Source organism: Eschrichtius robustus, chromosome 19 (assembly GCF_028021215.1).
Source record: "Eschrichtius robustus isolate mEscRob2 chromosome 19, mEscRob2.pri, whole genome shotgun sequence".
NCBI lineage: Eukaryota > Metazoa > Chordata > Mammalia > Artiodactyla > Eschrichtiidae > Eschrichtius > Eschrichtius robustus.
Window position 1 is genome coordinate 15,387,356 of NC_090842.1, and position 26,763 is coordinate 15,414,118.

A 26,763-nucleotide genomic window follows, 5' to 3' on the forward strand; every position below is an offset into this window, starting at 1 on the left:
ATTAAATCTATCTGGTCTATTGTGTCATTTAAAGCTTCTGTTTCCTTATTTATTTTCATTTTGGATGATCTGTCCATTGGTGTAAGTGAAGTGTTAAAGTCCCCCACTATTATTGTGTTACTGTCGATTTCCTCTTTTATAGCTGTTAGCAGTTGCCTTATGTATTGAGGTGCTCCTATGTTGGGTGCATATATATTTATAATTGTTATATCTTCTTCTTGGATTGATCCCTGGATCATTATGTAGTGTCCTTCCTTGTCTCTTGTAACATTCTTTATTTTAAAGTCTATTTTATCGGATATGAGTATAGCTACTCCAGCTTTCTTTTGATTTCCATTTGCATGGAATATCTTTTTCCATCCCCTCACTTTCAGTCTGTATGTGTCCCTAGGTCTAAAGTGGGTCTCTTGTAGACAGCATATATATGGGTCTTGTTTTTGTATCCATTCAGCCAGTCTATGTCTTTTGGTTGGGGCATTTAATCCATTCACGTTTAAGGTAATTATCGATATGTATGTTCCTATGACCATTTTCTTAGTTGTTTTGGGTTTGTTTTTGTAGGTCCTTTTCTTCTCTTGTGTTTCCCACTTAGAGAAGTTCCTTTAGCATTTGTTGTAGAGCTGGTTTGGTGGTGCTGAATTCTCTTAGCTTTTGCTTGTCTGTAAAGCTTTTGATTTCTCCATCAAATCTAAATGAGATCCTTGCCGGGTAGAGTAATCTTGGTTGTAGGTTCTTCCCTTTCATCACTTTAAGTATATCATGCCACTCCCTTCTGGCTTGCAGAGTTTCTGCTGAGAAATCAGCTGTTAACCTTATGGGAGTTCCCTTGTATGTTATTTGTCGTTTTTCCCTTGCTGCTTTCAATAATTTTTCTTTGTCTTTAATTTTTGCCACTTTGATTACTATGTGTCTCGGCGTGTTTCTCCTTGGGTTTATTCTGTATGGGACTCTCTGCGCTTCCTGGACTTGGGTGGCTATTTCCTTTCCCATGTTAGGGAAGTTTTCGACTATAATCTCTTCAAATATTTTCTCGGGTCCTTTCTCTCTCTCTTCTCCTTCTGGGACCCCTATAATGCGAATGTTGTTGCGTTTAATGTTGTCCCAGAGGTCTCTTAGGCTGTCTTCATTTCTTTTCATTCTTTTTTCTTTAGTCTGTTCCGCAGCAGTGAATTCCACCATTCTGTCTTCCAGGTCACTTATCCGTTCTTCTGCCTCAGTTATTCTGCTATTGATTCCTTCTAGTGTAGTTTTCATTTCAGTTATTGTATTGGCCATCTCTGTTTGTTTGTTCTTTAATTCTTCTAGGTCTTTGTTAATCATTTCTTGCATCTTCTCAATCTTTGCCTCCATTCTTATTCCGAGGTCCTGGATCATCTTCACTATCATTATTCTGAACTCTTTTTCTGGAAGGTTGCCTATCTCCACTTCATTTAGTTGTTTTTCTGGGGTTTTTTCTTGTTCCTTCATCTGGTACATAGCCCTCTGCCTTTTCATCTTCTCTATCTTTCTGTAACTGTGGTTTTTGGTCCACAGGCTGCAGGATTGTAGTTTTTCTTGCTTCTGTTGTCTGCCCTCTGGTGGTTGAGGCTATCTAAGAGGCTTGATGGGAGGCTCTGGTGGTGGGTAGAGCTGACTGTTGCTGTGGCGGTCAGAGCTCAGTAAAACCTTAATCCACTTACTGTTGATGGGTGGGGCTGGGTTCCCTCCCTGTTGCTGTGGCGGTCAGAGCTCAGTAAAACCTTAATCCACTTGACTGTTGATGGGTGGGGCTGGGTTCCCTCCCTGTTGGTTGTTTTGCCTGAGGCAACCCAACACTGGAGCCTACCCGTGCTCTTTGGTGGGGTTAATGGCAGACTCTGGGAGGGCTCACGCCAAGGAGAACTTCCCAGAACCTCTGCTGCCAGTGTCCTTATCCCCACGGTGAAACAGAGCCACCACTCGCCTCTGCAGGAGACCCCCCAACACCAGCAGGTAGGTCTGGTTCAGTCTCCCCCAGGGTCACTGCTCCTTCCCCTGGGTCCCGATGCACACATTACTTTGTGTGTGCCCTGCAAGAGTGGGGTCTCTGTTTCCCCCAGTCCTGTCAAAGTCCTGCAATCAATTCCCACTAGGCTTCAAAGTCTGATTCTCTAGGAATTCCTCCTCCCGTAGCCGGACCCCCTGGTTGGGAAGCCTGACGTGGGGCTCAGAACCTTCACTCCAGTGGGTGGACTTCTGTGGTATAAGTGTTCGCCAGTCTGTGAGCCACCCACCCAGCAGTTATGGGATTTGATTTTACTCTGATTGCGCCCCTCCTACCGTCTCACTGTGGCTTCTCCTCTGTCCTTGGACGTGGGGTATCCTCCTTGGTGAAGTCCAGGGTCTTCCTGTCAATGATTGTCCAGCAGCCAGTTGTGATTCTGGTGCTCTCGCAAGAGGGAGTGAGAGCACGTCCTTCTACTCCGCCATCTTGGTTAATCTCCTTTATTTTTTATTTTTATTTTTTTTTTAAGTATTTTTTTTTTTTAACGTTTCTTTAATTAATTAATTTATTTATATTTATTTTTGGCTGTGTTGGGTCTTCGTTTCTGTGCGAGGGCTTTCTCCAGTTGCGGCGAGCGGGGGCCACTCTTCATCGCGGTGCGCGGGCCTCTCTCTGTCGCGGCCTCTCTTGTTGCGGAGCACAGGCTCCAGACGCGCAGGCTCAGTAGTTGTGGCTCACGGGCTTAGTTGCTCCGCGGCATGTGGGATCTTCCCAGACCAGGGCTCGAACCTGTGTCCCCTGCATTGGCAGGCAGATTCTTAACCACTGCGCCACCAGGGAAGCCCTGTTTTTATTTTTTGAGAGCTCTTTTTAAGTCTCTGAATATGTATTTTTTTAATAGTCTATTTTTGTTTCATGGCTACAATGTCTTCTAACTCTGAGAATATTATAGTCCCTTTTTACTTTTTCTTGTTTCTGTATTGTTTCCTTCTATCTATTTCTTAGATTTAAACTATTTTTATAATAGAGGCTTTTCTGAAAGGTTTCGTGGCCCTTGGCTGTTCATATTTAAGAGTGAGGTACTAAAAAGTGGATTGGAACCTCTTGTGTGGTTGGGTGGGCTTATTGCCAGATGCCAATTCATTGTTTGTTTTTTTCTTTTTTTCCTTCCAGTTTCATTGAGATGTAATTGACATACAGCACTGTATAAGATGTACAGTATAATGAGTTGACTTACGTACATCATGAAATGATTATCACAGTAATTTTAGTGAACATCCATCACCTCGTATAGATACAAAATTAAAGAAATAGAAAAATTTATTTTTGTAATGAGAACTCTTAACGATTTACTCTCAGCAGTTTTCATATATAACATACAGCAGTGTTAATTATATTTGTCATGTTGTGCATTACATCTCTAGTACTTACTTACCTTACAACTGGAAATTTGTAGTACCTTTTGAGTGCTTTCATCCAATTCCCCCTTCCCTCCCACTCCCTGACTCTGGTAACCACAAATCTGATCTCTTTTTCTGTGAGTTTGTTGCATGTTTGTTTGTTTTTGAAGTGTAATTGACCTACAACATTATGTTGTTCCTGTTACACAACATAGTGATTTTTTCTATACATTTCAAAATGATCACGATAAATCTAGTTACGGTATGTCACGATACAAACACATTTCTTAGTTATTGACTGTATTCCCCACACTGTACATTTCATACTTGTGACTCATTTATTTTGCAGCTGGAACTTTGTATCACTTAATCTCCCTCACCTATTTCCTCCTCCCACCCACCTCTTGTAACCACTTGATTGTTCTCTGTATCTGTAATTCTGTTTCTGTTTTTGTTTGTTCATATGTTTTATTTTCTAGATTCCACTTATAAGTGAGATCATATGATATTTTTCTTTCTCTGACTTATTTCACTTAGCATAATGCCCTCTAGGTCTGTCCGTGTTGTTGCAAATGGCAAGATTTCATTCTTTTTTATGGGTAACATTCCACTGTATATATGTACTGCATTTTCATTCATCTATGGATGGGCACTTGGGTTGCTTCTGCATCTTGGTGGTTGTAAATAATGCTGCAGTGAGAATAGGTGTGCATATGTTTTTTCTAATTAGTGTTTTTGTTTTCTTTGGATAAATACCCAGGAGTGGAATTGCTGGATCAGATGTTAGTTCTGTTTTTAATCTTTTGAGGACTCTCCATACTGTTTTCCATAGTGGCTACACCAGTTTACATTCCCACTAACAGTACACAAGTGTTCCTTTTTCTCCACATCATCACCAGCACTTGTTATTTGTGGTCTTTTCTTTATGATAGCCATTCTGACAGGTGTGAGGGGATATCTCATTGTGGTTTTGATTTGCAGGTTCCTTAATTAGTGATATTGAGCATCTTTTCATGTGCCTGTTGGCCATCTGTTTGTCCTCTTTGGAAAAATGTCTGTTCAGCTCTTCTGCCAGTTTTCTAATTGGATTGTTTCTTGGTGTTGAGTTGTATGAGTTTTTTGTATATTTTGGATATTGACCCCTTATCAGATATATTGTTTGCAAATATCTTCCCCCATTCAGTAGGTGGCCTTTTCATTTTGTTGGTAGTTTCCTTCACTGTACAAAAGCTTTTTAGTTGGATGTAGTCCCATTTGTTTATTGTTGCTTTTGTTTCCCGTGCCTGAGACATACCCAAAAGAGTATTACTAAGACCAGTGTCAAAGAGTGTATTGTCTATATTTTTTCCTAGAAGTCTTATGGTTTCATATCTTACGTTTAAGTCTTTAATCCGTTTTGAATTTATTTTTGTGTATGTGTTGAGAGAGTAGTCCAATTTTCCCAACACCATTTATTGAAGAGGATATCTTTTCCCCATTGTATATTCTTGCCTCCTTTGTTGTAGTATAATTGCCCATATAACTATGGGTTCATTTTTGGGCTCTCTATTCTGTTTCATTGACTTGTCTGTTTTTGTGCCAGTACCATACTGTTTTGATGACTGCAGCTTTTTTAGTATAGCTTGAAATCAGGGAGCGTGATACCTCCAGCACCAACTCATTGTTGAATGGTCTGACTAAGCCCTTTCTTGAGGGAACTCCAGACTGTCAGGAACTAGTTTTCTTTCCTTGGATTGGTCATTTTCCTCAGAGAGGAGTTCTGTCTTCTACCTGGAAGGTATAAGCTGGCTGCATTTTTGAGAGCACAGGGAGAAGGAAGCCAAAGGTATCATTCCTCTCTTAGAGAAGATTTACACTTAATTCTCTTGTTGCCAGTATCTCTGCTCTCTGCTGTGCATGGAGCCCAGAGTTCCTTTAGTTTAACCTCCCCAGAGAGTAAGCCTCCTGTATTCTGATAGGGTAGGGAGGGTGGTTATACAGTTTTGTGGGTAGGGGAATGGGAGAGTAGAGGCAACTGCTTCTACTTTTAATGTAAATCTTGTTTATAGTCTCTCTTATACTCTTCCTTTATATCAAGATTAATTCCAGACGAAACAAAGATTTACATGTTTTTAAAAATAATGAAACCTTAAAGAAACAAGAAAGTTAGGCATTAAAAAAAATAATCTCATAGTGGAAAAGGCATAAACATGCCACAAAACCTAAAAGCCATAAACAAAGAGTGATAATATAAGTAAAAATTAAAGATTTCTGCATAGTATAAAGCAAAACAAAAACCATTGTTAAAAGACAAATAACAAACTTATAAGTACCCAGTACCCCTGAAAGTCTACCTAACACTGAGTGCCCCCTCACTGAACTTCCAGGTCTTGGGACCACTCTGGTCCAATAGCACTGTCATCTCCTGCCTGTACTATTGTAGTAACTTCTTGAAAGTTTTTTCTACGTCTACTTTGGCTTCCTTTAGTCTGTTCACCATTCCATCAGAACAACTAAGGGTTCTGTTCAAAACACTGATCTGATCCTGTCACTACTCCTTGCTTTAAAGTCCTTTAGTGGTTTCCTGTTGTTCTTGTGATAGAAACAAAACTAATAAAGCCTACACAGCCCTGCACTGTCTGGCCCCCATCTGCCTTTCTTCATTTCCTACCACACTCTTCCTTTGGGCTCTGCACAAGAGGCTCACTGATTTTATTTTGGCTTGAGGATTGGCCCTGTTTTTCCAGCAGAGGCCTTTGCACATGCTGTTTTCTTTTCCTGGAATGTTCTTCCTTCCCTCCATGTTTAGTTAACTCCTGATCATCCTTTACATCTCAGTGAAGCATCACTTTATCTGACTTTTCTGATCAGGTCTGATTTTACTGTTGTAAGCAGATAGTTTAGTGTACTTTTCCTTTCCCCTTATCACAGCTGCATTTGTACCTTTATCTTTGTGATTATTTGAGTAATGATTATTTTTACCCAGAGACTGTAAGATTCTATAAGAGTAGGAACAATGTCTGTTTTTGTTCATCATTTGTAGTGTATAACATAATGCTTACAATAGAGTTTGGCACATAGTTGCAGCTCAGTGGATGGCTGGATAAACAAACAACTAAATGAATTAATATGTATCCCTTCAGGCTTTACAGACCTAGTCTTTTGGAAATCCTGCTTACTGTTAATAGGAGGAAGCTTGAAGCCCTCTGTAGGAGTGGTTTCCATTTTTATTTACTGTTCTTTTTCTCCGTAGGTTGCTGATCAACTCTGTGCCAAGTATAGCAAGGAATATGGCAAGTTATGTAGGACCAACCAGATTGGAACTGTGAATGACCGGGTAATGAACATAATTGTTAAACATGAAGCAATGGGTGGGGTGGGGGCAGGTTATTTTTATTGCCTGCAGTGAGTCTAGTGGGTACCACTGTAATGTAGGGTTAATCTGGGATTGCACATTTCATAGTAAGAGAGAGAAGAACGCTGTCTGGCAGTGCAGTCAGCTCCTTACCCCTGTCCTACACTTCTGATTGTGAAGCTTTCCGTCATCCTGTGTCATTCCTGATTTTGTGTCCTATCCTTTGTGCCACTTGTGATTTATGCAGGTAGAAGTGAGGTGGGGAGAAGGGTAGATGATTTCAAATGTGGAAGGCAGCAATATCAGTCTTTGAGGCATATGTAACCAGAGAATGTGAGAGATACATGGGTCTTGTGCTTTGTGATTGAAAAAAGTAATTTAACTGGTTGGAGCTTCCTTTTTTCCTCTCAATTTGAAATGTGAGGAACAAAGTTTAAAATTGATACAGGTTAGGCTTAGGCTGGTTGATGCATATGCATCTTAACCCTGGATCTTTTACTTACAGCTAATGCACAAACTGAGTGTGGAGGCCCCACCCAAAATCCTGGTGGAGAGATACCTGATTGAAATTGCCAAGAACTACAATGTGCCCTATGAGCCTGACTCTGTGGTCATGGTACGTTTAGAGTCTTTTAGAATACAAAGGAGAATGAGTCTCTCGATACCACTGTTTTTGAAAAATAACCATTTTCTTTGCACTCAAGTTTGCATGTGGGAGTTTAAGCCTTTGTCCAGTTAATGCCTCTGGGGTAACAATAAATATGCCTGCATCTCTCAGAGTATTTAGGGATCAGATGAGATGAATGACTGAAAACACTTCGAAAAGGTACAAACTTTGATACAAATATAAAGTGGCATTATTGCTACTTTTCAGTGAAGTTCAAGGAATTGAGAGGCCCCTGTGGGTAGCAAGAAAAGCCCCAAGACCCAGAACAGATCCTGAAACATCTGTTGTGTGCCTGCCATGTGCCCCAGAAAGCTGAGAATACAGAAAATATATAAACAAGGTCCCTGTCCTAAAGAGGCTTACAGTGAAAGAAGGGCAGATATGCAAATAGTAAATCAGCAGTTAATGTTGACCGGGTATAGTATATGTTTTGGTGTGCTGCTCAGACAACCCTCCCCCTGCCTGAAATACTCAAACACTTCAGGACAGAAGCATTTATTCCACCAGCTTTTTTTTTTTTTTTTTTTTTAATAAATAAATTTATTTTTGGCTGCATTGGGTCTTCGTTGCGGTACGTGGGCTTCTCACTGCAGTGGTGGAGCATGGGCTCTAGGTGCACGGGCTTTAGTAGTTGTGGCGCGCAGGCTTAGTTGCTCCGCGGCATGTGGGATCTTCCTGGACCAGGGCTTGAACCCGTGTCCCCTGCCCTGGCAGGCAGATTCTTAACCACTGCGCCACCAGGGAAGCCCCTCTCCCACCTCTTGAGAGTATTGATGACTGGTGGCTCACGCAGCTGAGTGTCCCTCCAGCAATGGCCCTCAGAGGAGAGCTTCCTTACCCCAGGGTCTTTCCTGGGGGCAGCTTGTATTTGGTAACTGGTCACTGCAGGGGATTAAAGACTCTGCCCCTTTGTCCCCAGTTGGGAGCACCTGCTGTAGGCCCATCCTAGCTCCAGAACTCCCTGGGGGATTAGCTGACCCCCCCTTTGTTGTGAATGCACGGCAGCCCACCTTTTTCCTTTGCCCAGTCCTGCTTCCTTCATGTCCCCACAGGTGTCTATCCCAAGAGACCTCTCCAGTAAACTTCCATCACGCTAATCTCCATCTCAGAGTCAGCTTCCTGGGGAACCTAGCTGGTGACAGGGCCTAATGATATGGGTTTCTCTCTTTTTCTTAGGCAGAAGCTCCTCCTGGAGTAGATACAGATCTTATTGATGTTGGATTCACAGATGATGTGAAGAAAGGGGGCCCTGGAAGAGGAGGTGGGGGCGGATTCACAGCACCAGCTGGTGGACCTGATGGAACAGTGCCAATGCCCATGCCCATGCCTATGCCATCTCCAAACACTCCTTTCTCATACCCTCTTCCAAAGGGACCAGTAAGTACACATACAAATAAATATGGATATAAGCTCTAGAAAATGTTACAGAAGATGACAAGTTGGCTCTGTGAATACACTCAGGAATTGTAGGTTATCAAGAGGATTTAGCAGTAAGAATATTTGGTATTAGTTTATTGATCATATTGTGGAAAAAATAGCATTGGGATTTGGAGAAAGTCTTTTGGTTCACCTGTAGGTAATGAAGTGGGAAAATCTAGAGAGATGGTACTAGAAAAACTCTTCATGTAGGTTTCTTGAACCTTTGGGACTTGTAGGTATACTAGTAGCTTTTTCCAAAAATGAATAACCAATACTTACTACCAGGTCTACCTCCTTTGTAGACAAGAAGATGAAAGTCATTGCTAGTAAGAAAGTCTGGGGACTTCCCTGGCGGTCCAGTGGTTAAGAGTCCGTGCTTCCACTGCATGGGGCGTGGGTTCGATCCCTGGTCAGGGAACTAAGATCCCACGTGTTGTGCAGTGCAGTCGTCTCCTCTCCCCCCAAAAAGAAAGTCTGGTAAGAAGCTTCCCTTGTAGACACTGAGGCAATTTAGTAATTTGAAGAATAGCCTTTGGGTACAGATCTTTAAAAATCTGGATTCCTCCTGATCACATGTGGTCCTTTTAGGCACCTTTTTTTCTTTTGGGGCTCTTGAATACATGTATTAAATATATATCTTGAATATATATATATGTATTCAATGTGAATATATTCACATTGAGAAAATAGTTGTATACACACACATATTTATTTCTCCCTTCCCATTTACACACTTCAGAAATTGCAGATCAGGGGCAATGTCTCTGATGTTGCCTTTCTCCTCTTGCAGTCGGATTTCAATGGATTGCCAATGGGAAATTATCAGGCCTTTCCCAATATTCATCCACCTCAGATACCAGCAACTCCCCCATCGTATGAATCTGTAAGTGCCTGAGCCTCTTTTATAAGCAGCAGGAGAGTGAATCCCATGAAGAGAGAGCAAAATAATGGCCACAGGGAAGGCAAAGTTTTGATCACTCCTAGTACTGGCATTGCTCTATGCTTTGGATTCTTATGTTGCTTTAATATTACCCTGGAAACGGGGAGTGGTGGTGGTGGTGGTGGTGGCAGCATCCTTGGTGGCAATGCTTTGTCTGCAGTTAAGAAATGCAGGAAGGAGCTGCAGATCCTGGAAAGTTCTGGTAGGGCACTTGATCAGACTTTTTTTTTAGACTAGGCAGAGAATCATATTGAGCTGGTACAGTCTTGGTGCCAGAATATAATAATTAAAATACCAGTTTTATAAATTCTCAACACTGTGTAAAGGAATAAGAACCAGATTTTTGTCTTAAACAGATAAGTGTCTAGTAAATTTCAGCCTATAGCATTAATTTTATATTTTAGTCTTATAGTTAAAGCTTGCTATTATTGCTAATACGGTAATGATGCCTTGAACTGTAGGTGGTTGTTAACAGTTTTGGTTCAGAATTAGATGACTTTTCTGCCAGCCTTGTTTCCTCATCTAGGGAGATGGCCCTGTTCCTGAGCTTGCTTAGTGTTCTTTCCTTTGGTTTTTACATTGGGCCTGAATTTTTATGTTTTGGTTTTGCACGCATTGAAGCATTGCCCACAACTGTTTCTAGGGATGAGGTAGAAGATCTTCGTTAGTATTTGAGGACTTGGTTCTTGAAGATGAATGCGGTGGTTTAGAATGCTTTCTCTCTGCCTGGAAGGTGACGGTATCAGATTAAAGAGAGATGTTATGGTGTGGTAAGAATTTTCTTTTCCTCTGCTTGGCAGTTATGAGTTCAACATGGTATCTCTCTGGTTGGAAGAAGATCAGGAAAGCAGTACAGGGGGCGGAGGGGCAGTTTCTTTGGAGCAGTTTCTGTTGCTTTTGCTGAGCAGCTTAGCTTTTGCGACACACATGGGCTTATACCATTACTTTCACCAGTGATGCCATTGCTTTCTCCTCTGGTCATGTGATCTTTGTGTTTCAGGTTGATGACATTAATGCTGATAAGAATGTCTCTTCTGCACAGATCGTTGGTGAGTCAGAAACCCTCTTGAGAGTTTCTCAGTACTGAACCCTTCGCTGTTTTCTCATCACTGTTCCTCCCTCAGATTGTTTTTATGCTTGTGGCATTCTACCCACATGCCCCGTTCTCTCCCCAAATGCAGTATGCTGGAAACAGAACTCAGGATTTCCCACTTCCAAAAAGAAAAGGTCTTTCCTGGCCCCAAAGAATCTCCCAAGTTCCCTGTTTCTGTTAGTGGTATCATTATTCCTTTTCACCTTGTAGTTTTCAGTCATCCTCAAGTTCTGTATGTTCCTGCCGCTTCCACTTCCACTGTGCCTGGAAATACCAAAATTTTTTTAAAATTTGGGCATTAAAGAGGGGGAAACAGGCATAAATCAGAAGTGTATAGCTCAGTGACTTTTCACAAAGCAAGCATGCTCATGTAGCCATTCACTGAAAACTTAAAACACTACCAGCACTCCAGAAACCCAGAGGGGAATATTTTTTAAAATTGGGACAGTTTCATTGAGGTATAATTTACATACAAAAAATACACAGAAGTGTATATTGTGATGAGTTTTGATGTGTATCTCCACACACATACATTATGTAACCGCCACCTCAGTAAAGATTCAAAACATTTCTGTCACCCCAGAAAGTTACCTTGTGTTCCTTTCTAGTCAGTTCCATCCCAGAGGCAAGCACTGTTCTTATTTTCTAAAACTATGGTTTAGGTTGCCTATTCTAGAACTTAGATATAAATGGAAACATACAGTAAGTAGGTAGAGAGGGCGATGATTTTAACTTGTAAGATATAAAACGGAAGACGGAGGACTAGAAATACAGATCACATTCTGTTACATCAAACGGTATGGATGTTAACATTCCATAGAAAATTTTTTTCCCATAAGCCTTAAAGAGTAGCTCATCCCAATAGAATTCTAGTAGCATTCCTTGGACTTTCCTATTATGGGAGTAGACCTTTGTGAAAGGGGACAGTCTGTTTAAATGAATGCTCTGTACCTAAGCCCCATGCACCACACTTTGACTTTCCCTTAAACTTTTTTCTCACTGTAGGAAAGTAAAACATACATTCAACCATAATTAGAAAATGTAGCTGTTAATTGTCCTGAAAATTTTTATTGACCTTTAGAATTAAATAATAATTATTTTTTAAAAAACAATGTTTTCTCCAGTATTTTGTTTATTTTATTGTTTCTGCCAGGGGGGATTGTGGGGTTTGAGGATCTGAGCCACTGGCGTTTTTAACACTGTTGCTCCTTACTCTAATTTAATTAGGTCCTGGACCCAAGCCAGAAGCTTCTGCAAAGCCCCCTTCCAGACCCATGGATACCTATGACAACTTTGTACTGCCAGAATTGCCATCTGTGCCAGACACACTACCAACTGCATCTGCTGGTGCCAACACCTCAGCCTCTGAAGACATTGACTTTGATGATCTTTCCCGGAGATTTGAAGAGTTGAAAAAGAAAACATAGGCTTCCTAAACCAGGCAAGGTCCAAGTTCTGGGAATTGAGACTGAGCAGTTTCTCCTTGTAACAAAGAATCTCCATGAAATTCTGCTTCATCTGTTAACCATCACTGAGTACACTCTTCCTCTGGGCTCTCTTCCTGCTCTGACACACTCTGCTGCTTTCCGGTTCTCCACTGCTCCTGAGAGATTAACAACTGGAGATTGTTAGGTTGGAGCAGCTGGCTTCTGGCAGCCTTGCTTGTCCGTTTCCTGTCAGTGTGATCCCATTTCTCTCCTTCCTGTCCCACCATCCCTCCACAGGGGAGGTGCGAAGGGGAGAGCTGTCAACGATGGCCGGATGGTGGAGGAGAGTACTTCATGAAGTGTCTCAGCTCTGTGCTGAGGTTCTAGACTTAGAAACAAACCCCTCCGTACAGAGGGATTGGTGGTGAGTGAGATTCAAGGCCAAGTTGTGTATTTTCTCACTCTAATAAGAATGGGAGAGAGAGAAAATGGCTCAGGAAGCCATTGTAACAATTCTTAGAAGCTGGGTCTTCTCATTGACAGATACACTACTCCTTGCTGCAGGGCACTGTTCCACCTGGATCCAGTTGCAAACTTTGGAAAGTTGAAGGCCTCTTAGTTCTACTGGATTCTCAGGGAGCCCTCTGTGGCCTTTTGCTTTATTTTGAGTGCTGTGTTTCCCTTTTAATAGAGGGCAGCACTGTATATAAATTCCTGTTTTTCCCCATGGCATGTTCTGTTGGGTTGCATTACTGGCCACATACTGGGCAGAAGTCACCATTCAAGGCTAAGGTGGGCTTCCAGTAGCCTTAATAGAAATATTCAAGTCTCTGGAGTAGTGAGCTGGAAAGCCTACAGGTGAAGAGGGGTTCCTGTTTTCATTTGAAAACGTTATGATCAAGAGAACCTTTAAAAACTTATCTCAGATAAATTTTTGGTGCCCGTGTGGCTGTAGGTGTTTTGCTCCTTCCCTTGACGGATGAGACTCTTACTGTTTTGCCCCCTAGCTAAGGCCGTCCTTCCCCACAAGGATGGCTTTGGGATCGGAAGATACGACTTCGGCTTCTGTGTGGTGTATCTGTACACACTTGTTTCAAGCAACTTTAATGTTTTTGATTGATTTGTATGTCATGGCTCAGTAGCTGCTAATAAAGTTAAAAATTCTGTGCCCCGCTTTCTCCATTGTTTTGGTCAAATGACGAGGGGCAAGATTTTAGTGACAAGTATTTAAGCAAGTGACCCATACTGGGCACAAGCCAGACCTTATTGGCTCCCTGGGGAGTAAGGGGCCCATTTCGATCTCAGTATTTAAGCCCAGATAGTTACCTGTGAGTTGGCTTGGTTACTTCTCTGTGACAGGGCCCCCCCTTAGCCACATCTCATGCTTGTATCTTCAATTAAAGTTGCAGTGAGCTTACTTCTGACTCATATTTCCCACAGTCCTCCTGGAACATGAATGATGTTACGTGGTGTTTGTTTGGCAGCAGAGCTGGTTTATCCTGCACCACTCCTGCAGTGTTAACCCTCTGATAGTGCCAAGTTCCATAAACAGAAGAATCTGCAGCCAAGGGGATTTTGATTCTTCACTAACAAAATTAACTATGTATATTATAAACATCTATAATTTTCTAAAGTACACCACGCAATGATCAGTGTTAATATACTAAGAAGTAATAAGCCAAGTGGGGAGGTAACAGGATTAATTTCTTGAAACTTCATTTGTCAGTGGCCATTGCTGTTACAGCTGTTCGCTTACTTACATGTGTCCTGGCGCTGCTGTTTTCCTGACAGACTTGAGAGCTTCAGTAGCAGCATATCCGCCAGTGCAGCTTCTGTCTGAGTCTGTTGGAAGACAAAGAGAGAAAAGCAAGGAAATCGAAATTGCTGCTAATGGTGGAGGAAAAAAGTACCAAAGAGATATTTTTTAAAAAGTAGATACAAAGTGTAAAGATACTGTTTCCTTTAATGGTTTACTGTCAGGCCTTGGAGTGTTTCTGCTACTTAACAGTGGAGGGCCAGCTATTTATAGGACAGTGGATGTAGAACATAATGTACTTTTGGTAAATTGGGTTTCCTAGGAAAATGGTTGGCAGAGCTGTGGAGACTAATAAAGGGAGTATGCTGATACTGTGCGTTACGTCAGTCTGTAATCTTAAGAGCAGCTAAAATTGAGCTTTTCCAGTGATAAAATCACGATACGGTTTATATTTCAGTTACTGAGTCAGAGTTACTTACCTTAAAGGACTTTCTTTCTTTACCAAAGGCCATTAAAATGGCAGAAACAAAAAGGTTAATGATCACGAGTACCATCAAAACGACACTGGTGAGGAGGGTAAGAAAGGAGTCCAGGACTGGGTTTAAAGCAATAACCTGGAAGGACAATAGGACACTTCGAGTTTAAACACTGACAGTTTAATATCTACTTTAAAAATGTAAGATATATGCTAACATTTGGGATATATTCACATAAGGAAACACTTATGTCTGGTGGAAACTAGAAAAACAAAAATATTAAAAAGGAAAATACTTTTGAGTGGACAGAAAAGCAACAGTGACTGACTCTAAGAGTGTAAATAATTGTGCCTTCAGGGCTTTCACAAGAAGAAAACAGGTGAGTTGTAATGGAATTATAAGTGACTCAAAGCCCTTGTGAGTTGTTGGCAATTCCAGAAAATATTTCTAAACATGGAAGCTTCAAGGAATAGCAAAAGTGTGTTGAAAGAATACATAGATACCAGCAATGATAATGAAAACTGTCTCTGCCATTCCAAGCACTTTCTACTCTGAACTTTGGACCATTCCAATACAGTTTAAAAGGTTAGCCATAGAAAACTGGCTTTTAATGCTTTTTTTTAGATTTTTTTTTAATCGTTATCTTTAAAAGTGTAATTACTGAGTTTTGCCATTCTTGCCTTTTCAGCACAAAGAGATCTTTCTCAAATGTAGGGCTTAGTAGAATGGTTTCCAGTAAAATTTGGTTTCCAAATTCTTTAGTTTAGGTGTTCCTTTTAAAAATGATTATTTTCCTTTGGTATTGGCTCATTCATTATTGCCACTGGGCACTGTTTTAAAAAAAAAACACCCAACAACTTAGAGGATGAATACTTGCAATAAATACTATTGTGATGGAAATCTCTGTGACAGAGATATTGTAATGGCTGCCAGCTTATATCTACTTATTTTAAAAGAGCTTAATCATAACTCCAGGTCAACCAAACAGTTTGGGAAAACGCTGAGTTTGTGATGCAAGACTCTTCCCAGTAAGTATACTCCATTTTCCCTTTTAAGTCAAAAAGTAGCTGTTAGCAAAAGTTTATTATGATTGTTACTTCTTTAAGAGCTTTAGTATATAAAGTGTTCCAGGGGTGAGGACTTCATTCCCTAGTGATTGGGGCTGGAACCACAACAAAACATCCCACCCAAAATAGCAGTTATGTTAATCTTTCTTAGATTTTAGGAAGGCGGTGGTAACTTTGCACGTTAGAAACTATGTTAATTTACCCATTTTAATTAGTAACCTTTGATTTCTAGAGTATCAGAATGATGAGCTTTGATGAAAATCTTGCCAGTTTCACTAATTTGAATTGCAGTTTTTTTCTTATCAAATCTATATATGCTAGTGTTTGGGACCCAAAACCTCACCTCAGTTTCCTACTTTATTTTTTATGTTGAACAGAAAGGGATTTGTGTAGGTAGTTCCTGGGAGAAAATAACAGCCTCTCTGAAATTACTATTTATAAACAGAAATAACTGCAGTTCTTTCTGGAATTGTACCTCCCTAATTTTTCTTTTTTAAGCCACTTCCAATTGTACCCTTCACAGGGCCGTTGAGAAAGCAGCAGAAATCATGTTAATCTGGCCAGGTATGAGAACCCAAGTTCAGGCCCAGTGTCTTTGGCAGTAAGATTAAGGATAGAAGTGAGAAAGGTGCGACTATATGTGCTTAGGAAAGGAAGGATTTCTGAAGGTAACAGCCACTCAAAAGCTATACAGTATCTATAGGTAATACCATAAAATAATGGCAAAGGAACTAAGTTTCTCCCTTTTCCAGTATGCAGTGGGGCTGCTTTTATAAGCAATTCTCCTCTTGTTTGATATATTAAACCAAACAGAATTCTGCAGGGAAACGAGGAAGAGGGTTTTTACCTCCTTGTGATGAGAGATTCCCATCAGGAGACCAACAACAGTCACTGCTGAACTGAGAAAAGTTCGGTAGTCAGAGATGCTCCATCCAAACAGCAGGTTAAACTGAAAAAGAGAGAACAGTCAGATGGGGGTGGAGAGCAGTAGAGGGGACTGCACTTCTTTGGGTCCTGAGGTGCTTGATAATGGTGAGGTCAAGGTAGAACCAATGGAGTGGAATTAAGGAAGTTCCTTAGTGGCCATTCAAATTGCTATGCCTAAAAGCTACACAGAATTCTTCTGTAATTACAGTGTTTTCATATAAATTTGACTTTCATATAGTTCATCCTGTGAACTAAATGTTATCCCCATTTTAGAGATGAAACAAATGTCTTGAGTTTATCATACTGCTAGTTAAGTATGGACCTACACAACTAAAACCAGCTCCACTGTCTTCTCCAAAACTCTGTGCCAACTTGAACTGATGGTTTTCCATTTAGTGACCTTTTCTAAGGGAGGCAATGTGATTCCAAGAGTACAGCACTTAGGAAAAGACAGATGCTAGACGCAGCAAAAGCAGTTCTAAGAGGGAAGTTTATAGCAATAAATGCTTATATTAAGAAAAAAGATCTCAAAGAACCTAGCTTTACTTCTCAAGGAAACTAATAAAAAAAGAACTGAGCCTAAAGTTACAAGAAGAAATGAAATAATAAAGATTAGAGCAGAAATAGAGACTAGAAAGACAATAGAAAAAAAAGTTAGCTTTTTTGAACAATAAAAGTGACAAGCCTTTAGCTAGACTAACCAAGAAAAAAAAAGAGGATTCTAATAAATAAAATTATATAAACGAAAGAGGAGACATTACAACTGATATCACAAAAATACAAAGGATCATAAGAGACTACTAGGAATAATTACATGCCAACAAACTGGATAACCTAGAAAAAATGGATAAATTCCTAGAAACATACAACTGAATAATGAATAAACAGAAAACCTGAACATATGAAGTATAAGTAAGGAGACTGAAGCAGTAATCAAAAACCTCTCAACAAAGAAAAGCCCCGGGCCAGATAGCTTCATGGGTGAATTCTATCAAACATTTAAACGTTTAAATTCTCAGACTTCCTTGGTGGTCCAGTGGTTAGGACTCTGTATTTCCACTGCAGGGGGGTGTGGGTTCGATCCCTGGTCAGGAAACTAAGATCCCATGTAAGTCAATAAATGTGATACACCATATTAAAAGAATGAAGGATTAAAAACATATCTCAACAGATGCAGAAAGAGCATTCAACAAAATTTAACAACCTTTCACGATAAAAACTCTCAACAAATTAGGCAAGAAGGAATGTACTTCAACATAATAAAGGCCATATATGTAAAGCTCACAGCTAACATCATAATTGTGAAAAGCTAAAAGCTCTTCCTCTAAGATAAGGAACAAGACAAGGATGCCAACTCTCACCATGTCTATTCAACACAGTACTGGAAGTCCTAGCCAGAGAAGTCAGGTAAGGAAAATAAATAAAAGGCATCCAAATAAGAAAGGAGGAAGTAAAACTGTTTTTGCAGATGACATGGTCTTATATATAGAAACCCTAAAGACTCCACCAAAAACCTGTTAAAAAAATGAATTCAGTAACGCTACAGAATAAAAAATCAAAATACAAAAATCAGTTGCATTTTGTTACACTAACAACTAGCTGAAAAAGAAATTAAGAAAACAATCTCATTTACAATAACATCAAAAAGAATAATACACTTAGGAATAAATTTAACCGAGGTGAAAAATCTGTCCAATGAAAACTATAAGAGATTGATGAAAGATACGAAGAAGACAAAAGTAAATGGGAAGACTTCCCACATTCATGGATTGGAAGAGTTAATATTGTTAAAATGTCCATACTACACAAAGTGATCGACAGATTCAATGCAATCTCTATCAAAATTCCAGTGGCATTTTCCCCAGAAATAGAGAAAACAATCCTAAAATTTGTATGGAACCACAAAAATACTGGGAATAGCCAAAATAATCTTGAGAAAGATGAACAAAGCTGGAAGCATCACACTTCCTGATTTCAAACTATATTGCAAAACTATAGTAATCAAAATACTATGGTATTGGGATAAAAACAGATACATAGAACAATGGAACTGAATAGAGAACCCAGAATTAAACCCACACCCATAGATTCGGCCAACTAATCTATGGCAAGGGTGCCAAGAATGCACAATGGGGCTAGTCTCTTCAACAAGTAATGCTAGGAAAACTGGATTTCCACATGCAAAAGAATGCAATTGGACACTTTTATTTTGCCATATTCAAAAAATCAACTCCAAATGGATTAACAACTTAAACCTTAGACCTGAAACTGCAAAATTCCTATGAGAAAACAGAAAAAGCTTCTTGACACTGGTCTCGGCAGTTTTTTGGATATGACACTAAATGCACAGGCAACAAAAGCTAAAACAAGTGGGACTACATCTAACTAAAAAGTTTCTGCACAGCAAAGGAAACAATAAACAAAATGAAAAGGCAACCTATGAAATGGGAGAAAATACTTGCAAACTATATATCTGATATGGGGTTAAAATCCAAAATCCATAAAGAACTCATACAACTCAATACCAAAAAAAAAAAAAAAAAAATCAACCTGATTAAAAAATGGGCAAAGGACCTGAATGCACATTTTTCTAAAGAAATACAAATGAACAACAGGTGTATGTAAAAATCACTAATCGTCAAGGAAATAACAAACCAAAACTGCAATGTGATATCACCTCACGACTGTGAGGATGGTTATTATCAAGAAGACAAGAAATAACAAATGTTGGTGAGGGTTTGGAGAAAGGAGCCCTGTTGGTGGGAATGTAAACTGGTACAGCCATTATGGAAAACAGCATGGAGGTTCCTCAAAAAATTAAAAATAGAACTACTAGATGATCCAGTAATCCTACTACTGGCTATATATTGGAAGGAAATGAAATCAGCATCTTGAAGAGATATCTGCACTCCCATGTTCATAGCAGGATTATTCACAAAAGTGAAGGTATGAAATAAGCCAAACAAAGAAACATGTATGATCTCTTATAAGTGCAATTTTAAAAAGTCGAACTTACAGAACCAGAGGGTAGAATGGTGGTTACCAGGGGCTGGGGTGGGGAGGGGGATGGGTGGATGTCAGTCAGAGTATACAAACTTTTAGTTTTAAAAATCAGTAAGTCCTGGAGATCTAATGTATAGCATGATTATAGTTTATAGATTATAGTTAATAGTAATATATTGTATACTTGAAATTTACTTAGAGAATAAGTTCTTATCACACTAAAAACAAAACGTAACCATGTGAGGTGATGGATATGTTAGTTTGATTGTGTAAACATTTCACAATGTATTCATATATCAAAACATCACGTTGCACCTTAAATATATACAATTTTAATTTCTCCATTGTACCTCAATAAAGCTGGGGAGAAAAGAGAATCAACCTAAAAACTATTACTTAACAAAAAAATTCAGCAAGCTGGCTGGGTACTAAATATAATAAAATCAATAGCCTTCATATATTCAAACAATATTTACTTAGAAACTATAGTGAAATAAAATCTCATTCACAATAGACCACAAAAGATAAACCTAACAAGAGATGTGCAAGAATTATATGAAGAAAATTTAATATTACTGAGGGATACAAATGCAGATGAGAATAGAAAAAGCATACCACACTCCCAGATAGAACATCATAAGCTACCAATTCCCTAAATTAATTTTTATAAATCCTTATTTTGTTTCTGTATAAATATCTAAATCTCTACAACTGAACAAGCTCTTAATACATAAAAAGCTCCCATTTATCAAAACAAGCAAACAAAACCAAGCAGCCCAATGAAAAATGGGCAAAAATTATAGAATGACATTCATTCATTCTTTCTCTCACATACACCAGGTCCTGTTCTAGGTGCTGGGAACACAGCAGTGGACAAGAGTCCCTGTCCACAGAGCATTCACATTTGAGGAGGGAGGGAGACAGGCAATAACCAAACAATATTCAGGTAATAATAGTGCTATGAAGAAAAACTGAGCCGCGGAGCAACTAAGCCTGCGTGCTACAACTACTGAAGCCTGCGCGCCCAGAGCCCGTGCTCCAGCAACAAGAGAAGCCACCACAATGAGAAGCCCGCACACCACAACGAAGAGTAGCCCCTGCTCGCCGCAACTAGAGAAAGCCCATGCACGGCAACGAAGACCCAATGCAGCCAAAAATGAATAAATAAATTTTAAAAAATTAATTAAAAAAAAAACTGAGTAGGAAGAAGGGCTAGAGAGTGTTCTGTGAGGAGGGAGCAGTGCTATTTATTTACAGGGTGATTAGAGGTTTCTCAGAGGAGGTGGCTTATGAGAGAGACCCTAATAAAGTTTGGAGCTCCCAATGCAAACGTCAGTCAGGGCAACAGCAAGTTCCAAGGCCAAGGCAAGAGCATGTGCATCGTGTTTAAGGAGAGCACAGAAGCTTGTGTGGCTGAATTAGAGCGAATGAGGGTCAGAATGAGGGTAGGAGAAGTAACAGATGTAGCTATAGGTCTGGACAGGAAAGGCCCTAGAGTAAGCTTTAGAAAGGGATTGGGCTTTTATTTTAAGTGTGATGGAATCCATTGGGAGGTTTTGAACAGGGACAAAACACATTTATGTTGTAAAAAAAAATAATATGGGGAAGATGGAATGAAGAAGGGCAAGAGCAGAGGCAAGTTTTGTCCATATGAGAGGTGAAAAATTGTTCCTTAGTTTAAACTTGCATTTTCTCATGAGTGCAGTTGCAAACCTTTTGTATATTTCAGAGTTACCTGTATTGTATGAAAACACCAATGTTCACTGAACTGTTGGCGATGTGGGCAGATCTAATAATACATTGCTCATGGGAACATTAATTGGTACAATTGAGGAGAACAATTTGGCAATATCCTTCTAAATGAAAAATGGATATACATTTTTAGCAAGTCTTTTCAAGGTACTTATCTTACAGATATATTTGCACATGAGTGAAATTACATATGTAAAAGGGTATAAATGGTAGTATTATTGTTAACAGTAGAAGAGTGGAAACAATCTAAATGTCTATTAATAGGGAACTGGTTATATAACTTATGGTACATCCACGCAATGGCGTACTATATAGTAAATGAGTAAAACATAAAAAGGGACAGCTTTATATATGCCGATGGAACAATCTCCAGGCAAAAAGGCATGACAATGTTTATAGTATGCTGCTGTTTATCATCAAATGTATTTGCAAATGTATAGATTACCTCTGAAAGAATTTACAAGTATACCTTGGAGATACTATGGGTTCGGTTCTAGACCACTGCAATAAATCAAGTCACATGAATTCTTTGGTTTCCCAGTGCATATAAAAGTTATGTTTAGGGAATTCCCCGGTGGTCCAGTGGTTAGGACTTGGAGCTTTCACTGCTGGGGCCTGGGTTCAATCCCTGGTTGGGGAACTAAGATCCTGCAGGCCGTGTGGTGTGGCCAAAAAAAAAAAGTTATGTTTACATTGTATTACAGTCTATTAAGTGTACAATACCATTATGTCTAAAAAAACAATGTACATACACCTAAATTAAAAATACTTCATTGCTAAAAAAAATACTTTATTGCTAAAAAATGCTAACCATCATCTGAGCCTTCTTTTAGCAATAGTAACATCCAAGATCACTGATCACAAGTCACCGTAACAAATATAATAGTGAAAAAGTTTGAAATATTTCGAGAGTTACCAAAATGTGACACAGAGACATGAAGTGAGCAAATGCTATTGGAGAAATGGCACCAATGAATCTGCTTGACACAGGGTTGGCAAATCTTCAATTTGTTAAAGAAAACATGCAGTGTCTGCGAAGTGCAGTAAAGTGAAATGCAATAAAGTGAGGTATGTCTGTATAATCGATTGGGAATGTAGTTGCCTCTAGGAAAGAGAGAAGGGGGATCAGGGGATAAAGGAGAGTTGCACAATATACATCGTGGTACGTATGGATTTTCTACATATTCATGTTTTAATTATGAAAAAATGTTTTAACATGAAAGAAAAAGATTATGTTACAAAATTTGGCAGGGAGAGGTTTGCAGTAGGTTATTAAAGGACCTAGGGTCCTGCAGAAGATAAAAGAGAAAGGTAAAGGGTGACTTAACCTTCAAAGATGGCCTTACTTTGTATTTCTTAAATGAAAACCATGCAATTGTAGAATTGTGATTAGTGTTTTTTCACCTCAGAAGAAAGTCAAAAGAGAAAAAGTTTAAATTGCTGCAAGAGGAATTTTAATTAAATCCTACAAAAAAAATTCTTCCCTAAATGTGTTTCAACGTTGGACTAGGCTATTTAGGAAAGTCCTGTATTTATAGGATACAGATTTATTTATAGGATACAGATTACCTGCCATGAATGGCCTGGGCTTCAATATTCCTGAAAACAAGTGGACTAGTGGGACTGGGCTACATCAATTCTGAAAGCGAACATTTTTTAGCAATTGAAGAGTTAAAAAATGTTACAATTTTTACTGCTGTTTACCCCATATCTACTTAATTCTGTTTCATTATCTACATCTACAGATTGCTGTTGCTCTTCCTTAGTATGTCCAGGTAACTCATGTAAACTCTGTGGTTCTAGTACAACCAGAGCTCCAACTGCCCCAGTTAATAACAATAGCTAACACCCATCGAGTGAACAGTATGTGCCCGACACTGTTCTAAGCACTTAGATCTACTAAGGTTTTAATCTTCATGTCTATCTTACAGGGTAGGTCCTAAGATTATCCCCATTGTACAGATGGGGAAACTGAGGCACAGGAGGTTGAGTAATTTACCCAAGAACACACTGCTGGTAAGTGGAGAGCAAGGATGTGAACCTGGGCAGTCTGGGCAGCCTTCTGAGTCTGCGCAGCCTTCTGAGTCTGTGCCTTTGGACCACGACACTATACCGTAGAGTGAAGGAGTCTAAGAGGAGAACATGCCTATTGTGACGGCACTAGCCTTAGCCACCGAGGGTCTGATTCACTTTTTATTTAAGTCATTATAGACAGTTACTGACTGCAAACAGAATGTGCCCTCAACCTAGAACTGTCACCATTTAAAACTCAACTAGAAAGAATCAACATGCAATGTACAGAAGTTGCCATCTGTAAAAACTCTTAAATGCAACAAGTACACGTTTAAGAAAAGATTATACAGATGTAGAAAACAAACTTATGCTTACCAAGGGGGAAAGTGGGGGAGGGATAAATTGGAAGATTGGGATTGACATATACACACTATTATATATAAAATAGATAACTAATAAGAACCTGCTGTATAGCACGGGGAACTCTACTCTACTCTGTAATGACCTATATGGGAATAGAATCTAAAAAAGAGTGGGTATATGTATATGTATAACTGATTCACTTTGCTGTACAGCAGAAACTAACACAACATTGTAAATCAACTATACGCCAATAAAAATTAATTTTAAAAAAAGGACTATACATGTTTGCTGAGATGAACATATCATTCAGATTTTTTTCAGGAACCTAGGAGATGTTCCAAATCCCAACAGAAAGCCACCAATCCTGAGATTAATGAATGCAATTTCCAGAATACAGCTTAATAAGATATAAAGTTATAATATGGCAAAGTGCTGGTAACTGGTGAAAGATACTGAACATAGAAGCATTCATACTGGGACTTCCCTGGTGGCTCAGTGGTTAAGAATCCGCCTTCCAATGCAACGGACGTGGGTTCGATCCCTGGTCAGGGAACAAAGATCCCACATGCCGTGGGGCAACTAAGCCCAAGCGTGGCAACTACTGAGCCCGCGCGCCACAACTAGAGAGCCTGTGCACGCAACTACTGAGCCCACGTGCTCTGGAGCCCATGTGCCACAACTAGAGAGAAGCCTGCACGTTGCAATGAAGAGCCTGTGCACTGCAATGAAAAGATCCTGCGTGCTGCAACTAAGACCCGATGCAGCCAAATGAAAAAAATAAAAATGAAAAATTATTAAAAAAAAAAACAAGCATTCATACTAACTCGTTTGTTTGTTTTTTTTTTTTTGACTGCGTTTGGGTCTTCGTTGCTGTGCGCGGGCTTTCTTTAGCTGTGGTGAGCGGAGGCTACTCTTCGTAGTGGTGCGCGGGCTTCTCATTGCTGTGGCTTCTCTTGTTGTGAAGCACGGGCTCTAGGCGCACGGGCTTCAGTAGTTGTGGCACGTGGGCTCAGTAGTTGTGGCTCGCAGGCTCTAGAGCACAGGCTCAGTAGTTGTGGCGCACGGGCTTAGTTGCTCCGTGGCATGTGGGATCTTCCCGGACCAGGGCTTGAACCTGTGTCCCCTGCATTGGCAGACGGATTGTCACCCACTGCACCACCAGGGAAGTCCCCATACTAACTCCTCTTGATGGTGAGGTTCTTTGAGGGTACAAACCATATAATGTCCATCATTTTATTAGCTCCTAGGACAGTTCCCAGCATACTAGGTGTTCACTACATATTCGTGGAACTGAACTGGATAACCAACCAAGAAAAGTTACACAGATACATCACAGACTTGGGAATGACTGCACATCAGGCAATATATCAAAATATCATCTGGTGTGGAGATCTTTCTGGTTACACTGTTTTCATGGTTCTGTGCTTATAGAACAAACTTCTCAGCTACATGTGGTTCCCTCCTTCACAAGGAGGCAACCAGTCCCAGGGATCACTCCAGTTACTTTTCATGTTGTTAGTGAATAAATTCTCAATTTTGTTTATCAGCCTCTTGTGAAACTCATCAGTGGGAATCAGCCTTCATGGGCCTGATCACCCTTGGGTGAACAGACGTAAACCTGAACCTGCTTAGATGGGGCCCTGGGAGTGGACCTTTGGGTGCCCACAGAGGTGCAGTCATATTGAAAAAGCCAGCGGACCTTTCTGCATTGTTCTAATGGGTTACTGCAGGGGCGTTTGAAAAACCAACTGCACCCCACATTTGCAGGGCTGAGCCCCAGGACTGTGTTCTTACCTCTGTAATCCCTGTACAGGTTAGGAAGGAGGGTGCTACTGGCCCAGGAGTAGAAATGGTTAAGAAGTTTGATCTCTGAGAAACGGTAAGGAAAGCTCTGGTGGATAGCTTGACGGAGGTAAAATCTGTTGGAGTTGTGTGCTGAGTAGACTGCAGTCATCAACAGGATAAGGAAAAGTATTTGTACTAGTATTAGAAGAGAAAATCATAGATGAATAGTTAGCTTAGAAATCCTCTGTATGTTTTTCTTCATTTCTTCCTAAGCTTACAGACTTTTACAGGTCAAAAACAGTCAAAAGTTGGCAATTTGATATGGTTCAACCTAATAATTGTAAACAGATAAGCAAAAGCATTTGGCTCTTAGTGATATCTCTATATATCTATAGATATTTACATACTCCTTCCCAGAATTATTCTGCCACTGATCAGAAATTTTACTTAAAAATAAGATACATAAAATCTCACACAAAAAGTGTTGTATTTTAGTTCTTAGGTCTAAATGTCCCCCCAGACCCAGACCACTCTTTTCATCCCCTCCCCTTCCCCTCCCCAGTTATCTATAGATTGTCTGTGTTCACAAGAAGGGAAGGCATGATAAAAACAGAATTTGTCTTCTTTGGTCCAGAGAATCCAATAACCCAAACACTAGACGTGTTGAACCAGTCACCTTGCACTTACAGGACAGCAGTATTGTTTTTTTTTTTTTTTTGGCCATGCTGCATGACACGTGGGATCTTAGTTCCCCCATCAGGGATCGAACCCGTGCCCCCTGCAGTGGAAGTGCGGAGTCCTAACCATTGGACCACCAGGGAATTCCCAGGACATCTATTTTTCAAAGCATATTCATTTTTCCTCCACCATGTGATGTAGATCAAGTTTCATTGTTACATTCTGCAGGTAGAGAAAGTGACTTACTGAAACACACAATTAGATCTCAAGATTCCAAGTTCAGGAGTCCTTCCATTCACCTTACAGCCTTAAGGGAATCCAGAATTTTTCGAGGTGAATATTTTAAAATAGTTTTCCACCCTTCTTCTATATTTTCCATTTTATTCTCACTCCCCCTTTCCTTGCTGGGAAATGTGTTGCTGTATCAACAGGTTACCATTTTCTCTCCATACCCAAAACATCTCCTGTCAACTTGAAGCATTTCTTCTCTTTCAAGGTTCTTTCTGGGCGCTTAACTGGACCATTCATAGCTGGGGCTACGTAGATGGGGTTGTTTTCATCTCTTGAACCGGGTAATGATGAAGGACATCTTGCTGTCAAAAATTCAAATATAGGCCAAAAAAGGGTATATTTCATTAAGTAGTTATTCATCAACATTTGTTGAGCATCTACTATGAGTATCTCCTGTTAAATGTTGACA

General features: G+C 39.9%; 2 protein-coding genes across 6 annotated transcripts in view; one reads left to right on the top strand and one right to left on the bottom strand.

The window, feature by feature from the left end:
- The window catches only part of IST1 (IST1 factor associated with ESCRT-III), a 43,247-nt gene extending 29,836 nt beyond the window's left edge, over positions 1 to 13,411 (top strand). For 4 of the 5 annotated variants that reach the window (XM_068527234.1, XM_068527235.1, XM_068527238.1 and 1 more), the window contains 6 exons: positions 6,596 to 6,679; positions 7,203 to 7,313; positions 8,541 to 8,741; positions 9,574 to 9,666; positions 10,724 to 10,772; positions 12,044 to 13,411. In XM_068527234.1, the coding sequence (XP_068383335.1) occupies positions 6,596 to 6,679; positions 7,203 to 7,313; positions 8,541 to 8,741; positions 9,574 to 9,666; positions 10,724 to 10,772; positions 12,044 to 12,243 (738 nt within the window). In that variant the 3' untranslated portion in view covers positions 12,244 to 13,411. The remainder of the gene's footprint in view (positions 1 to 6,595; positions 6,680 to 7,202; positions 7,314 to 8,540; positions 8,742 to 9,573; positions 9,667 to 10,723; positions 10,773 to 12,043) is intronic. The other variant, XM_068527237.1, reaches the window with a different exon arrangement.
- Positions 12,345 to 26,763, bottom strand: part of PKD1L3 (polycystin 1 like 3, transient receptor potential channel interacting) — a 64,957-nt gene continuing 50,538 nt past the window's right edge. Inside the window, 9 exon segments of the mRNA XM_068527093.1 lie at positions 12,345 to 12,560; positions 13,662 to 13,801; positions 14,004 to 14,079; positions 14,479 to 14,613; positions 16,390 to 16,491; positions 22,929 to 23,044; positions 25,105 to 25,368; positions 25,371 to 25,580; positions 26,516 to 26,656. Of these exon segments, the coding sequence (XP_068383194.1) occupies positions 12,345 to 12,560; positions 13,662 to 13,801; positions 14,004 to 14,079; positions 14,479 to 14,613; positions 16,390 to 16,491; positions 22,929 to 23,044; positions 25,105 to 25,368; positions 25,371 to 25,580; positions 26,516 to 26,656 (1,400 nt within the window).